The sequence below is a fragment of the Acanthaster planci genome, linkage group LG04, assembly GCF_054643075.1.
Source record: "Acanthaster planci isolate LZ-2023a linkage group LG04, COTS_SCS, whole genome shotgun sequence".
Classification (NCBI taxonomy): Eukaryota; Metazoa; Echinodermata; class Asteroidea; order Valvatida; family Acanthasteridae; genus Acanthaster; species Acanthaster planci.
Window position 1 is genome coordinate 5644240 of NC_141780.1, and position 13869 is coordinate 5658108.

At 44.5% G+C, this 13869-nt stretch overlaps 1 protein-coding gene across 1 annotated transcript; it reads left to right on the plus strand.

Annotated features, from left to right (window-relative positions):
• The first annotated feature begins 433 nt into the window (after positions 1-433).
• On the plus strand, positions 434-12964 carry taf3 (TATA-box binding protein associated factor 3). The gene is made up of 9 exons (XM_022225818.2): positions 434-563; positions 2068-2270; positions 3738-3980; positions 4559-6297; positions 7595-7659; positions 8046-8550; positions 8974-9132; positions 9889-9989; positions 10357-12964. The coding sequence occupies exons 2-9, from the start codon at positions 2105-2107 to the stop codon at positions 10454-10456; spliced, it is 3078 nt and encodes a 1025-aa protein (XP_022081510.1). The 5' UTR covers positions 434-563; positions 2068-2104; the 3' UTR covers positions 10457-12964.
• The last annotated feature ends 905 nt before the right edge of the window (positions 12965-13869 follow it).

A 13869-nucleotide genomic window follows, 5' to 3' on the forward strand; every position in this document is an offset into this window, starting at 1 on the left:
TCTTCATTCAAAAGCGAATAAAAAATATTTTCGTGGCTACCCCCATGAAATTGAAACGAAAAGTGATCTTCTGGCCATAATCTTGAATTTCCAGTGAAAAAACGGAGGCAAACCTCTTCACGAGAGCAAACAGGAGGCGCTATTTCAGTCCGATTTTGCACTGTTTTCCATGGGCGCGTATTTGGTGTGGTGAAACCTGAAGGTGCAAGTCTGATTTTTATTTAACAGCGCCCTCCTGCGGCATGGGACTCTTTTTTCTTCGGATCCTTCTACGTGGAGGACGATCGACCGGCACCCAGGTCCCTATCGAATGCACGGACGGAAGTACGTCCTTGATCGAATATTGAATGCGAGTTTCTATAGTCTGATACCTCAGCTCGTCGTGTCGCGCTTTGGGAAAGTATGAGTAAGCTTTCAGGTACCAAGCAGATTGATCCATTCATCTTCCATTAGTTAAGAGAAGAGCGCCCTCAGCGGTCATTAGGTTTTTTTTCTTACAGCGCCCATTGTGAGCTACGATGGGGGAAAATTTGCTCATTTGAAGATGCGTCGTACCGTAATAGGTATGTGAATGGGTTGAGAGTGAGATAAAGTGTATATTAACTTCGACATATCTGTTCTTCTTTTAAATCATGTGAACAATTCACGTAGGGCCTAGCTTGTGTATTTATTTTGCACAGGTTGTGTGCACACATACTATGACATAGGCCGGCCAAGGCTAGTCGGACAGTACACACACGACAGCGACACAAATCGCATTCACAGTCTAAGTTTGAAATGGCATATCACTGCAGTGACAGTTCACTTGTATCAGTCGAAGGAATTTTATTAACTATGACCTTGCTGGAATCTCCTGCAGGCCTATAACTCTGCCTCAGGCTTTGAGCTGAGGTAGACCTGTGGCCATGGCAGTGCAGATCATATAGGGTCTAGCTTGTCTAGGGCCCCCCAGAACTGTGGAGTCCGACGTCCGCTCCGCTACGAGGGAGTGGAGTGGACGTTGGTCACCACAGTTCTGTGGGTAGGGTCTAAGGATTTTTATTTAACCATGGTTTAATAAACCTTTTCAACGTTCACAATTTATCATGGGTTTGGATGACAAACAATGCATTTTATGCACAACCCTATGGGAGAAGCTGAACCAGTCAGAAATCAATTTACAGTTTTCTACAACATGTTTTTATGTATCTGCTCATCAACTCACAGATGCATGCGTATTATCAAATTATACGAGAAAAGTTTTCAAGTAAGTTTTCAAATGTTTGTAAGAAGAAAAAAATCGGCCTTAATTGTTTTTTTTTAAGGGCACCCGCCACTCTACTGGCTGAAATGAACGTGACTGGTCAGTATGGGTAGAATGAGCTACAAGTTGTGATTTTGACTAGAGCTCACTTTAATATTCACAATCTTAGTCAAAGCATGGTCCATGACAAAAACTGGTGGTGTTGGAAGGGATTCTCCGAATTTTCCCTTCTGCCAAGCTTTAAACTTCAAAGTTTGTGAATATCTTCGTCCCAAATCAATAATGCAATACTTTGTCAGAATGGGGTGGCTTGAAATTAAATGGAAACGGATTAATGTTTTGCATGTACACTTCTCCCATAGGGTTGTGCATACAATGCACTGCATGTTTGTCATCCAAACCCATAATGCATTGCGAACATTGAAAAAGTTTATTGTTCCCAATAACGGCAATATGTCTGCCTGCCGTAGTAGGCAGGAACAATTAAAAAGGAAATTGAAAACTAAGGGTAGGGCCTAGTTAAAATAAGAGATCAGTTTAGCTTACAAGCTCACTAATGTTAGGCCCTATTGGGTGGTCTGCGTGGCCGTTCAGTCACGTCAATCTTTGTGCGGTCTGCCCATGATATGGCACGAATTGCTGCTATTCCCCCAACTGCCAACTGGTCTTTTCTTTCTAATTTGCGGTTGTGCAAAATTGTGTTGTAAAAGGGAAGTAGGCCTAAAGCCGGAGATTTCATTTGGGATTAACCGATGGTGGAACACTACGACCGCTGGTATTGTAATGTTACTGACGTCTCTCCCTGTTCACTCTGTCGTCTCAAGAACCGTTGGCTGAGCCTGTAGACTGAACCAGTTTGCCATGGTGGAAGAGTACTGCCGCAGCCTGCTGAAAGTGGCCGTAGCCCAGCTGTGTCAGGGGCTGGGCTGGCATGCCATACACACCACACCCTGTGACCTCTTGACCGATGTGCTGCAGAGGTATCTAGAGCACTTGGCTCGACACTCCCATCGCTACGCTGAGCAGTGTAAGGAATATAATGCTTTATCTTAAAATTGACCTCTAACGCAAGTTAGCGGCCTTTTTTTTGGTCAAACGTTGAACTGAACTTTCCAGGTTGTTTGATTTAAATCGAATGATTTCAATCATTGATTTAAATCAGGAGTTAAATCGCTTAGAAAATAAAAATCATTTGAAAAAAATCATTCAAAAATCAGAACGTAGTATTTCCAAATACCAGTATCATGGAAAGCAGTTTTGCCAAATATCACGAAAATTGGAACACCAAAGGGGTGTACTTATTCAGTAAAGTCTCTTGAAATGTTACATAAGGCATGCCATGTGTTAGGAAGTATGGTGCACAGGAGTGTTATCCCAATTGTCTTGTTTTATCATTAAAATTTTATTTCAGCAGTGTATTCATACCAAGAGTTTGCATGTATTTCAGCATACAGGTAACTGGGTGTAGCAAACTTTGGTGTTGGATTAGGAGTGTAACAGTTTAACATTATGGTAAACTTAACCCCAGCAGTCAGCAGTGGGTCCTTTAACCCTAACACTCCTCAGTCCTCCAACAGGTGAAGGATTGAGGAGGGTTAGGGTTAATCATCGCATGGTATTTTTATTTCAGGATCAAGGGCCTCCTGGACAACTTATACAAAGATTGATTAAGAAAAATTGATTTAAATTTAAAAGATCCGATTAAAATGTTGAAAATTTGGTTTTGTTAATTTTTAATTATTTTAAATCATGATTTTCATCAACCCTGTGAACTTTTAATGCATTGAAGAATTCATGCGAAACATGCCAAATCCTACAAGGTTCTGTGTGATTTACGCTAAACCTGGAAGGTTAGCCTACACTCAGTAATGTCTGAGATTTTTGGCACCTCTCAAATCATGGAACAACAAACTTTGTTGCTTAATCTGAGAGAGCCCCAAAATTGTGCACCGACATTGCTATTAATTAGCCTTTACTGTCAAGGTTGTGTTGGCTAGGAACCCTGTTGATCATGAAACTTGGTTTAAGAGATATCAAAGGTGGCTCATTGATAACAAGATCTTTTAAGTCAACTGTTTCTTTTTTACAACTTTTTGCTTTTACAACTGCTGTACTTTGTTCATTCTAGCTTCATGTAGTGAGTGCAGACCCTTGAACAAAAGAGGTCCACATAATGCAGGTTTTGCGAACCTGGTATGGACTTTGGTAGTTCTACACCAGGTTACCCCTGTCTAGAAAACAGTTTCAGAAGAATTTTATGCTTAGGAGTATCTGTAACAAAGGAATGGGAAAAAATCCAGTCTAAAAGAGCGTTCGCAATGCAAGAAAAATGAGTATTGTCACCAACTTTCTGAAGTACTTGAAAACAAAGGAATGCCCACACTATTTACGTAGCGTAATCATGTGTGTCTGATCATGTGTTAGGACCAGGTTTCTAAATGTCTTCTGTTGAGTGAGTGGTCAGTCACTTTGGATGGTTTTTGTTTCTCAACAGATGGGCGCACCGACCCCAATCTGGATGATGTCGGCTTGGCCTTCTCCCACATGCAAGTCCGCCTCAACGAGCTGGAGACCTACCTCAAGGAGGTGGAGCCCATCCCGTTTGCCCACCCACTCCCGACCTTCCCCGTTCCCAAGAAGAACAACCTGCAGATCCCTCAACCCGGGAGCCGAGATTGTCGCGAGAGGCTGGAGTACATTCCTGAGCACATGCCGCCCCTGGTGGACATCGCAGGAGGTTGGTGTTAACTTTTTTGATAACATTAAAAGTCATTTTATCAACCTATGCTGGCTTTCTCACAGATTTCAACCCTAACGGGTCTCAAATCTTCCAAGGAATCAGTTGACACAAAAATATGATTCCATAAGATAGTAAGAGGGACGTCACTTGAACATTCTCTTATCTGATCTGACTGTACTCATCCCCGCACTGACAAAGAAGAGAGAGGTTGTCGGGTACGAACTTTTGCACACATGTATGTAGAAACATCTCTTGTTAGTGTGCAGAACAGATCACTTGACCTGGCAATTTGGCATAGAGACCCACAGTAGTTTTTATTGAAGGCATCAGTTTTTGTTGGCAAGGACTAACCAGCGGGCTTTGCATGGCAGGATTTGTTTATGTTCTGCTTTTTGTCTCTTGTACTTTTTTAGAAGCCTGTGACTCGGGCTACTTTGAATTTGTCATTTCTGTCAGGGAAGTGTTCAGGAGTAGCACCTTCAATGAAACTGAAGTTTTGAAATAATTTCCAATGCTGCGAGAGTTTCATTTGTAGGGGTAATTTTGGAATTGGTTACTTTGTTACTTTCAACCAGAGTTTGGTGAGGGGCTCGATGCAATGGACGTCTCGCATTCTTCCCGGGCTTCTCTTGATGGCGACAGCTACGAGCCCCACACTCCCCTCTTGAGCCCCACGTCTCCTCGCGGTGAAAAGCGTGAACTGTTAAGCCCCTCCACGGACTATTTTGCATTCAAGAGGCTCCGAATGATGGAGGACGGCAACCCCCGGGAGCTGACGGCCCTGTCGATGGGTGTCAATGGCGAGATCACTCCTAAGCGGGAGGGTCGGCTACCTGTTGCCACCACACCGCCCCAGAAGCAGCTGTTGGAGAGACGGGGCAGTGTAACCACCGTTCCCCTCTCGAGGACGGATTCCAAGCCCGACGGGCTGCTTACCAAAGTTCCCAAGTCGCCTTCATCCAGCCTGGGCACAGACACCAAAGTCTCCAAGGGCAAAGGGATCACCCCACCCAAGCCCAAGCCCAAATCCCCCAAGCACCTGTTCTTCTCACCGGGGGGCACCCCCTCGGTGTTTCAGGTGAAGCCCAAGAGCCCGGCGGTGGTCATCATGGACAAAGTCAAAGAGTTGATGCCCTCGGGTAGCAAGAACATCAAGGTTGTGGGACCAAATATTGGGACATTGCTAATTACCACAAAGAAGAATGTGGAGACTCCTGCTCTCCCTGCTGGCAAGAACAGTGATGACAATGACAAGAGTCCTAGCCCAAAGAAGCCATCCGCTTTGGATGTTTATGACTTTGAGGACGAGGACACTAAGCCCAGACCCTCCAAGACCTTTGACCCTTGTGGGGAGTTGCCAGACCCTTCCAAAGCTGTATTGCCCTCGGCGACTTTGATAAGGGACGAGGAGGAGGAAGTGTTGGCTAGTGCGGCCAGCATCGAGGACACGATTGAGTCGGTTATCTCCAAGATGGCCCGGGGTGGTGTCTCTAGCAAATCCAGCAAGAAGAACGGCAAAGATGGTGACAGAGAGAGAGCCAAGGAAAAGGGAAAGGATAAAAGCAAGGACCGAGGCAAAGACAAGAGCGTCGAGAAGGGTAAGGGGGGACTCCTGGACATGGCCAACAAGAGTAACCAGGAGAAGTCCAGCGGCAAGGGACACTCCCTGCCACCAAAGCTGCTGTTCAAAAATGCCTGGCGGGAGAGCGAGGGGGCCATCACGTCCGCCATCAAGGTGGGGACGTCGCCCGGACTTGCCCCGAAACTCCTCATCAAAACGGCCGACCCCAAGGACAAGAGCAAGGACAAGAAGGACCACAAGCTGAAGAAGTCGGGCGATGAGAAGTCCTCCTCGGGCAAGGAGTCCAAGAAGGAGCGGTCCAAGCGGAAGAAGGAGCAGCTGAAGAAGGAGAAGCTGAAGAAGAAGAAATTGGAGAAGAAGCGGCGGATGCGGGAGCTGGCCTCCAAGGCGGCCAGCTCGTCCAGCGGGGAGGCCCAGGCGGACCCCCTGAAGCAGCCCACCATCGCCAAGCTGAACATCATCACCACCAATCCCAAGTCGTTAAAGGTCCGAGTGGTCTCCCAGTCGGACAGCCCCGCCAGCAGTCCGGGCCGAGACAAGTCCAGCGGGAAGCTGCAGAAGGACAAGGCTTGCCTGAAGAAGAAGAGGAAGGAGAAGGAACGCAAGGCAAAGATCAAGGCGGCCAAGGACTCCCTCAAGAAGGCAAAGCAGAAGGAAGGAACCAAGAATCCAAAAAAGAAGGAAGAGGGAGCTCAAAACCCCTCAGAGGAACCACCCGAAAAAGTGGCCAAGGTGAACACTTGTCTCAGTGTGTGATTTTTACGTCTTTAGCTAATTGATTTTACAAGAAGATGCGCTGTTTGTCTAGGGAATAGCTCTTGTTGTTCATGTTATTGCTTACCATATCATTACGTATGAAATCAGCCTACTTTAACCACTTCATGCCGGGGCATTTTTCAATGTCGATGATGCTGGGTCGGCATGACTATCATTTTTTCCGTTTTCAAAATCCTTCAAAAATTCATCATTTCATTTAACGGTCATTTATAGCCACACGAAGTAATCTTTAGGCACTACTCTAAGTTGACAGGTGACCTTCATTGACGCCCGAGTATTTCAGCTAGGCCTGCAGCCTTGTAAAAAGAGCCCAGATCGTGCGTTGTAACTTTCTTTTGTTCACGAACCTGGCTCAGTGCACTGCTGACCTCTTTTCAATAGGGGCCAGATTAGCGTGCAGCGGTGCTGTGTGGCTCATCGCTGCGGTGGTAATCCGCTCGCTCTCAATGCCCCAAACCCTGGTATACGGTTTCAAAACAAGGCCGGATTATCACCACTTTTGAGAGTGAAAAATGTTGGTAATGCCCAGCAGCCTGGTCTTTTGTTCGGAGTACGCTCTTTTGTTACAGGGCCCTGTTTCCTTTGTCTGAGTTCGGAGACCCCGGCCACGCCTATAAATCAAACATCTCCGATTCCGGAGTCCCCGGCAGGAAGTGGTTAAACTGCATTTAGTTCCCTGTCTTCACAGTACCACAAATATGATTCTGATCAGTGGCACTCAGAATTTTGTTACTATTGAAGTTGGAGGTGTGTAAATCAGATCTATGTCCTTTATTCAGTGGGCACATAAACCAATGCATTGGTCATTTCGGTAGCAACTCATAAGAATCCCCCCCCAGGCTAACAATGTGCAGAATGCCAGGGGTATATTCTTTGTACATGTATCTAACAGAAGACGCTTACGATGCTCCATGGAAAGAAACACTGGCCGGGGAGTAGTTCAGAACCAGTCCCGATACTCCAATAACCCATGGGGCCCAACTGAAGAAAATATTGCCTGCCGCGTTTATACACTGAGCAAAAATCAGTATAGAATCACTCTGTAAATCGAACGACATTTAGACTAGTACCCTTGTTTTTGGTAAGCAGGTCATGTCTGCGCTTAGCACAGCTGTTTGCTTTGCCGCTTTGTTATCTCGGTCCCTCGAGTTTCATGTTGATGAACTTAGGGTGGTTGTAGGTTGAAGTTGACTCCAAATTGTCACAGAGAACCTTTCACAGACATTTGTTGATGGATTTCTGTTGCCTTCAGTTGACTGTACCCAAACTGATGCTGAAGATTGGATCTGCATCCTCAAGTGGAGAGACTACAAAAATGTGAGTGAGATACACTTCCCCACGTTTCCAAACCTTCTGTCGGGGGGCATTTTACATGCTTATGGAAGGAAGGACAATGGAATGGATTAAAGAAAATCACCTTTCTCTTCAGCATTTTTCACAAATTATTTATTTTTATTTGTACTCTTTTTTGGGGGGGGATGGGTTGTCCCGTTAGCCTCCTTGGATCTGCCCTTACTTCAGCTTACCCGGTATCCGTTTTGTTGGATGGATGAACGTGTCAGAGGCCTGATGTTACTCTCTTGATCAAAGTGTCTCTAGCATTCATTTTCCACTTTAAAATATCCAGTATTTTGTGAAGGAAACAATGTTGGCTCTAGCTTTTCTTGATTGATTGCTGTTTGTGTCATTGGCTTTTATTTCAGAATCATTAAAAAACAGCCTGAGAAGCCAAAGCCGCCGCCACTGAGAGTCCGCACTCCGTCGCCATCCTCTTCATCCTCTTCGTCCTCTCCATCACCTTCCCCTTCACCGCCACCCCGGCGAAAATCCCCATCTCCCTCCCCTCCACCCCGTTCTCCTTCCCCTTCCCCGTGCCCCAGCCCCTCCCCTGTCTCGCCTGTCCCCACTAACCCTCCGCCGAAAAAGACGCCCGCGGCTAAGAAGGCACCTCCTTCCAAGAGGGCTTCGCACCAGAAGAAGGCGCCTGCTGCCTCGCCTCCGGGCTCGCCCCCCTTGGTGCCTGCGAAGCCCCACTCGGTGCCCAAGTCCCCCCCGTCCCCACCCAGGTCGCCCCCACCTCCCAAGGTGGCAGTGACCGTACCCCCAGTCAGGAAGGCAGCTTCCAAGGCCTTCTCTGCCATCGCCAAGCCCACCAAGGTGGCCCAGCCGGTCTCGCCCGGTGCTGCTCAACCCCAGGCACCATTTAAGGTAAATTTCATTCATTCATAAAAACACTTATGAGCTGATGATTTTTGTGCACAAGCTCACAGACTACAGGAAATAACCAAGTATCAAAACTTATCAGCGCTCCTCAAACTTCTTTTTACCCGACTTCGGATCAGGCTGGGTCAGCTTTTCCACCATGTCAGTCTGGTCGGGTTGTTGCATTTATGATTTTCAGGTCAAGTTGGTTTGTTCGAGCAGTCTTGGTAAAACCCCAAAATATATGGAAATAACCTGAAACAGTGTTCAGACATTCCCATAGTGAAAGTTTTCCCACAGTATGAACTTTTACACTCCAACCGGTACTGTAAAAGAGAGACATTGCAACTGTGCTGAGTTCTCATGATGATTTTCCCCAAAGAATTCATGCAGCGCGAATAAGTTCATTTCCCACTTGCTTCTCTCCAGGGTATATCGGTGCCAACAAAAGCATCCCTGAAGGCCCCAGTAGAGAAACCATCCACGTCCAAAGGGAGCAAAGCATCCCAGAAGGCACCAGCCACACCGCCCCCTAGTGGTGGGACTGCACAACGCAGCGTCATCCTCGAGACTGTTGGAACTGTTATGGTCAGTCTGGTGTCTTTAAAAGATTATGCAAAAACTTGGACATCATTAAGTTCCTCAGTGTTCATTATTACGTTTTTAGAATCCAAGAAATTTCACAAAATTTGAATTTTAGTAGTCTTTGTCTGCCGCTTCAATATCCACTGCAACAGTTCCCAGTCTTCATTTGCTGTTAAGGTTTGTCTTCCTCCAAATCCTCCTTGGGGTTTTTTGTAGTCAACGTGCTAAATGCAACAAAAATGCAACGTGGCCAAAAGAAAAACCCTGCTGAAGGCAATGAAATGTTGCTGTGGATTTGGTTGCATTTAGCAGACCAGACAAACCCCGGCTTGGACACCGTGCATTTACAGTGCTCCCTGCCTCTCATGTTGAATGCTAACTTCGACAAAACTCATAACAATGCAACAAAATGGATCGATGGGTCCTGACGTGCAATGAACTCGGTAAACTCCGGCCTTTACCCTCTGCAGTGTCGTAATTTCTGATAACTTCTGAAACGAACAGTTGACAACTGTTGGGCTGTTGTTGTAGCAGGGTTAAGGTTAAAGGTCTTTGCACCGTTTACTTCTTTTGTGCTGTCATGTAGTTTCACATGATTGGAGGTTAGCGAGTTCTGGAAAGTGAACTGCCAGAAGTCTGGATGGTGAGGGTTGAGCCTTTAGAAACAACTTGAAAAAATTAACTAAACTTTGCTTGGTTTGGAAATGAAACTATGAGTATTGCATGCCAATATGGACATCTTTATCAATGTGTCTTCAGAGCGATACAGGAGAGAAGATCTGGATATGCCCCAACTGCAAGCTGCCTGATGACGGCAGCGCAATGATCGGCTGTGATACCTGCGATGACTGGTACCACTGGTGAGTGTGACGCTCCGGCACTGCCTTCTCACATCTTGAAAGGGGGTGTAGATGTTAAAACTTTGTCCTTTGATTTGCATATAATATACGCCAGCTGCTAGTTGAGGCGATATGATTTTGCTACTGCAGAAGTACAGTGCTCAGTGTAGAAAGCAAAGATTGTACGGAGTTGAGCAAAAATGAGGTTGAAATATAATTTCTAACAAAACTGACTCAAGCAAATAGGAGTGCTTGAACCAATTGCCAAATAGGGCCCAGACCTCCAGTTCCCTCAGTTCGCTTGAACAGCGTTGATGCTGTTTTTTAGACTGGATCCAGACTTGACCGTGCCTCTGCATTCTTTCTGCTTCGTTTTCTCCCCACGCAGGCCATGTGTCGGAATCAAGGAAGAACCCAAGGAGGATAACTGGTACTGTCCACGATGCCGGGTACCCAAGAAGAAGAAAGGCAAAAAGAAATACCGATAGCCAGCGGGACTGTCACAACAGCCTCGTGAACGTGTTGCTCTCAAGTTCTTCTCAATCTTAATCTTCACAGATCCTTCAAACATCATTCAGACGGTTGCTGAAGGATATTTACACATTTTTACACTTGGCTGGACACCTCTAGAAACTTCTTGAAAGGTTCCCCAGGTTAACAGGAAAAGTGCCGAGGGAATTAGGATTAATTAGTGCGACCGTGAGAGTAGGGAACTTTACTTGAACGAGTAGAGGAACAACTTTTTGCAGTTGTCAGGTGCATTTTTGTGAATATGAGTACTAAATCACTGACTGCATGCACTTGTATGAAATCTATTTTTTTTTTGTTGGAATGGTAGCCATTGCCGAAGTGTATCCAAAGGATCATATCTCATTTCTCTTTAGCTATTTCTGTCAAAGATAGGCCGTATCACTTGTGACGTACATCGACCGTGCTGGTCATCTGTTGGTTGCTGCAACCACAGTGTCATTATCCTGGAACAAGTCTACTCAAGAACTCCAGTTCACCATGCCATATCACAACTAAGTAGTGCAGTGTTCAAGCCACTGTAGTTGATTGCGAGAATGGGTAGAGTGAACTATTTTGGACACTCGTTTTGCGGTTGGTCGCTTTGTGGCGTGTACGGCAGGGAGCCAGACCTGTGGAGTTTGGGGTGACCATTGACCCTTTAGGACTAGGGGTCATTGGCACCTATCTAAATGGTGTACAAACTAGCCGCTTATCGACTGGAGGTCCTTTTCAAAGTTTTTTTCATGGATTTTTATTGAAGTTAATTTATGCATTTGCCCACTTCACTTATCAATACTTAACACTGTAACACAAAATCTAACACTGTACCTGACAAACTGGTTAGTCAAGTAAAAAGTATTCCCTCCAGCTTTTCAGTAGAGTGCCCTCGTTGGGTCAGGAATGTGGACAGTCACCTTTCTGGAGTGCTTTACTTATAGTGTGTCCCGAGGCCTGATGAGGTACGCATCACGTAGGATTGCACTCAGGTGTGGGGGATAATTTAGAAAATATCCAAACACAGGCCAAGTTGACCATTTGTCAACTGCAGGAGAAGTTTACCAGTCTATGTGTTACATAAAATATATTCTGGGTACCAGGCAAAATCGGCCATTGGGTGCCAAATGATTGCGTATGGAACTTGGCAGCGGCTGCTTTACAATTTACATGTATTTATCTGTGTTGCTGTCAAGGCACTTACGAATGGAACTTGATTACGACATTATTACATAGACACAGAAAGGTACGGCAGACACTACCCCAGAATGCTCGTCACTAATCTTTCTGGTGAACTAGCCTGGTATGGAAGTCTCTTAAATTCTTCCCTGTCTTTTCTTTTTGTAGTCTCAAGGATATGCGCAGTTTCAGTTGAAATCTTGCTGCATACCCACAAGCACTTTTCCAACAATTTGTGCAGTGTTCACTGTCACCTGTTATTGCCCAGGCTTCTTTTTCGTGGAATCAGCAACATCCCGTGAAAGGCTTGTACAAAAACATGGACAAGTTTCTCTTACACATTTCAAATATGGGTAATGGATTCAGGTTAGCCTGATTGGATGAGAATCCAGTTGAACTTGTCAAGAGTTTCAGCAGCACCAGGAAAGGAATCCTTGATATGATTTGAAAAAGTTTGGTCCTACCTGATACCTAAGAAATGTTGTTCTGCCAAGCATATTATATATCCAAAGCATTGTTAACATCCCACGTTTTTAAGTTGACAGTGCATCCCTTTCTGACTTCTCATAATGAGACCCAGTCTAATTACAGAACCCACGAAAAGGTGTGAAAAACCCGTTCAGGGCAACAGCACCATTGGAACCGAAAGCAGCACAACGTCACTGTATTAGCCAATGGGTGCTCATAATTAGTGGAGTGTTTTTTTGTATGTGATGCAGTCACTTATGAATTGGATTCAGGGAAATTTTCATCACTCTCTGGATTTTTCTCTGAAATGAATTCAGGAAATGTGGTTGTTAACATTCTTCTCAATGTTTCAAGGATTGAAAACACCTATTGTCCAATGTGGATCAAGTGATAAGCACACAAACTTCACTTGTGGTTGAAAATGTCAAAAATAATTTCGCACTTATTATGTAAGTTTGAAGTTTAAAAATGCGAAGTGACACTTTTTTTTTACATCATGAATACCAGAAAGACAGCTTTCAAGTTGTGTCAAATGGTTTGCTCCCTCTCTTCTTTTGTAAATACTTTGAATTGTGTACGTATTTTATCAGAATTGTGTCATGAATGATGATATTTCCTAGAACATTCAAATATTTGTGTTTTGAATGCTCAATGAACTGCCTGTCAGTCTCAAATTTTAAAATGCCAGTCAGCTTGTGTCTAATGGTATTGTGAATTGGACTATAAATACCGTTTGCAAAACTGGTGATTTTTTTCAAAGAAACTTTCAGTCTGTGTAATCTTAAATCACTATTGATGGTGAAATGACATCGGAAATAAAAAGCATGATTTGTACAGATCTGTTATGAAGTTTGGAAATCGTAGCTTCCTCCGAGCGCCTGCCCATCAGCACAATAATTTCCAGGTGTTTGTGGTTTTGGGAAAATACTAAGTTTGTTTTGTGGAAGTGTACTAAAACCACATCTCTAGGAAATCTTAATGAGCACCCCATTTTATATTTGCGTTACCATGTACCCATTTTCTTAGTGATTTGCCCTATCCAAACAACTTTTCAAAAAAAAATGGCTGATCCTGTCTGTGGATCTGGAACTACGGATAATTTGTTGATAACCTTCTTTTATTTTCAATTTCTGCATTGAAATACATCAGTGCATGCAAACACGGCCTTAATCGAAATGTGCCCCCGTTTCTGTTTTTCAAAGTTGTACCCATTCATGAGTTAACTAGTAGGAGACAATGCCAGGACCGCGAATCCCCCGCAAATGGAACCTTGTGTAATACATGTACATGAACTGAACATAGATCGTGTCGGGTGTTGCCTGTGAGATAACCACGCCCCCTTTTTGGATCACGGCAGTAATGGAAAAGAAATCTCGCAGACAAACGTTTTCTGTCTTTTACAGTGCAAGAAGTTTTTTTTAAAATTATTTTTCCTCTTTGAACAATTAAAAAAAAATTCCGAAGGATTAGTGTCTACGATGCTGTACCGTATACCATAACTCATGGAGGAACTTGAGAAGACAGCTTGCGCTCAGCCTCGCCTGTGTCAGTACGGTAAAAAGTTTGCTCATAGAGTAATTTATTTGGATGCGGGGGTGAAGAGATAACCATTCTGGTTATCTTCATAACATATCTGACAATTTTGTCAGGAATATGGCAACTTAGTGTAATGAAATAATTCCGGATAACATAATTTCGATTTTTTTGACTACACGTAAAATTACAAGCGAATAAAGTATGAAAATATTTT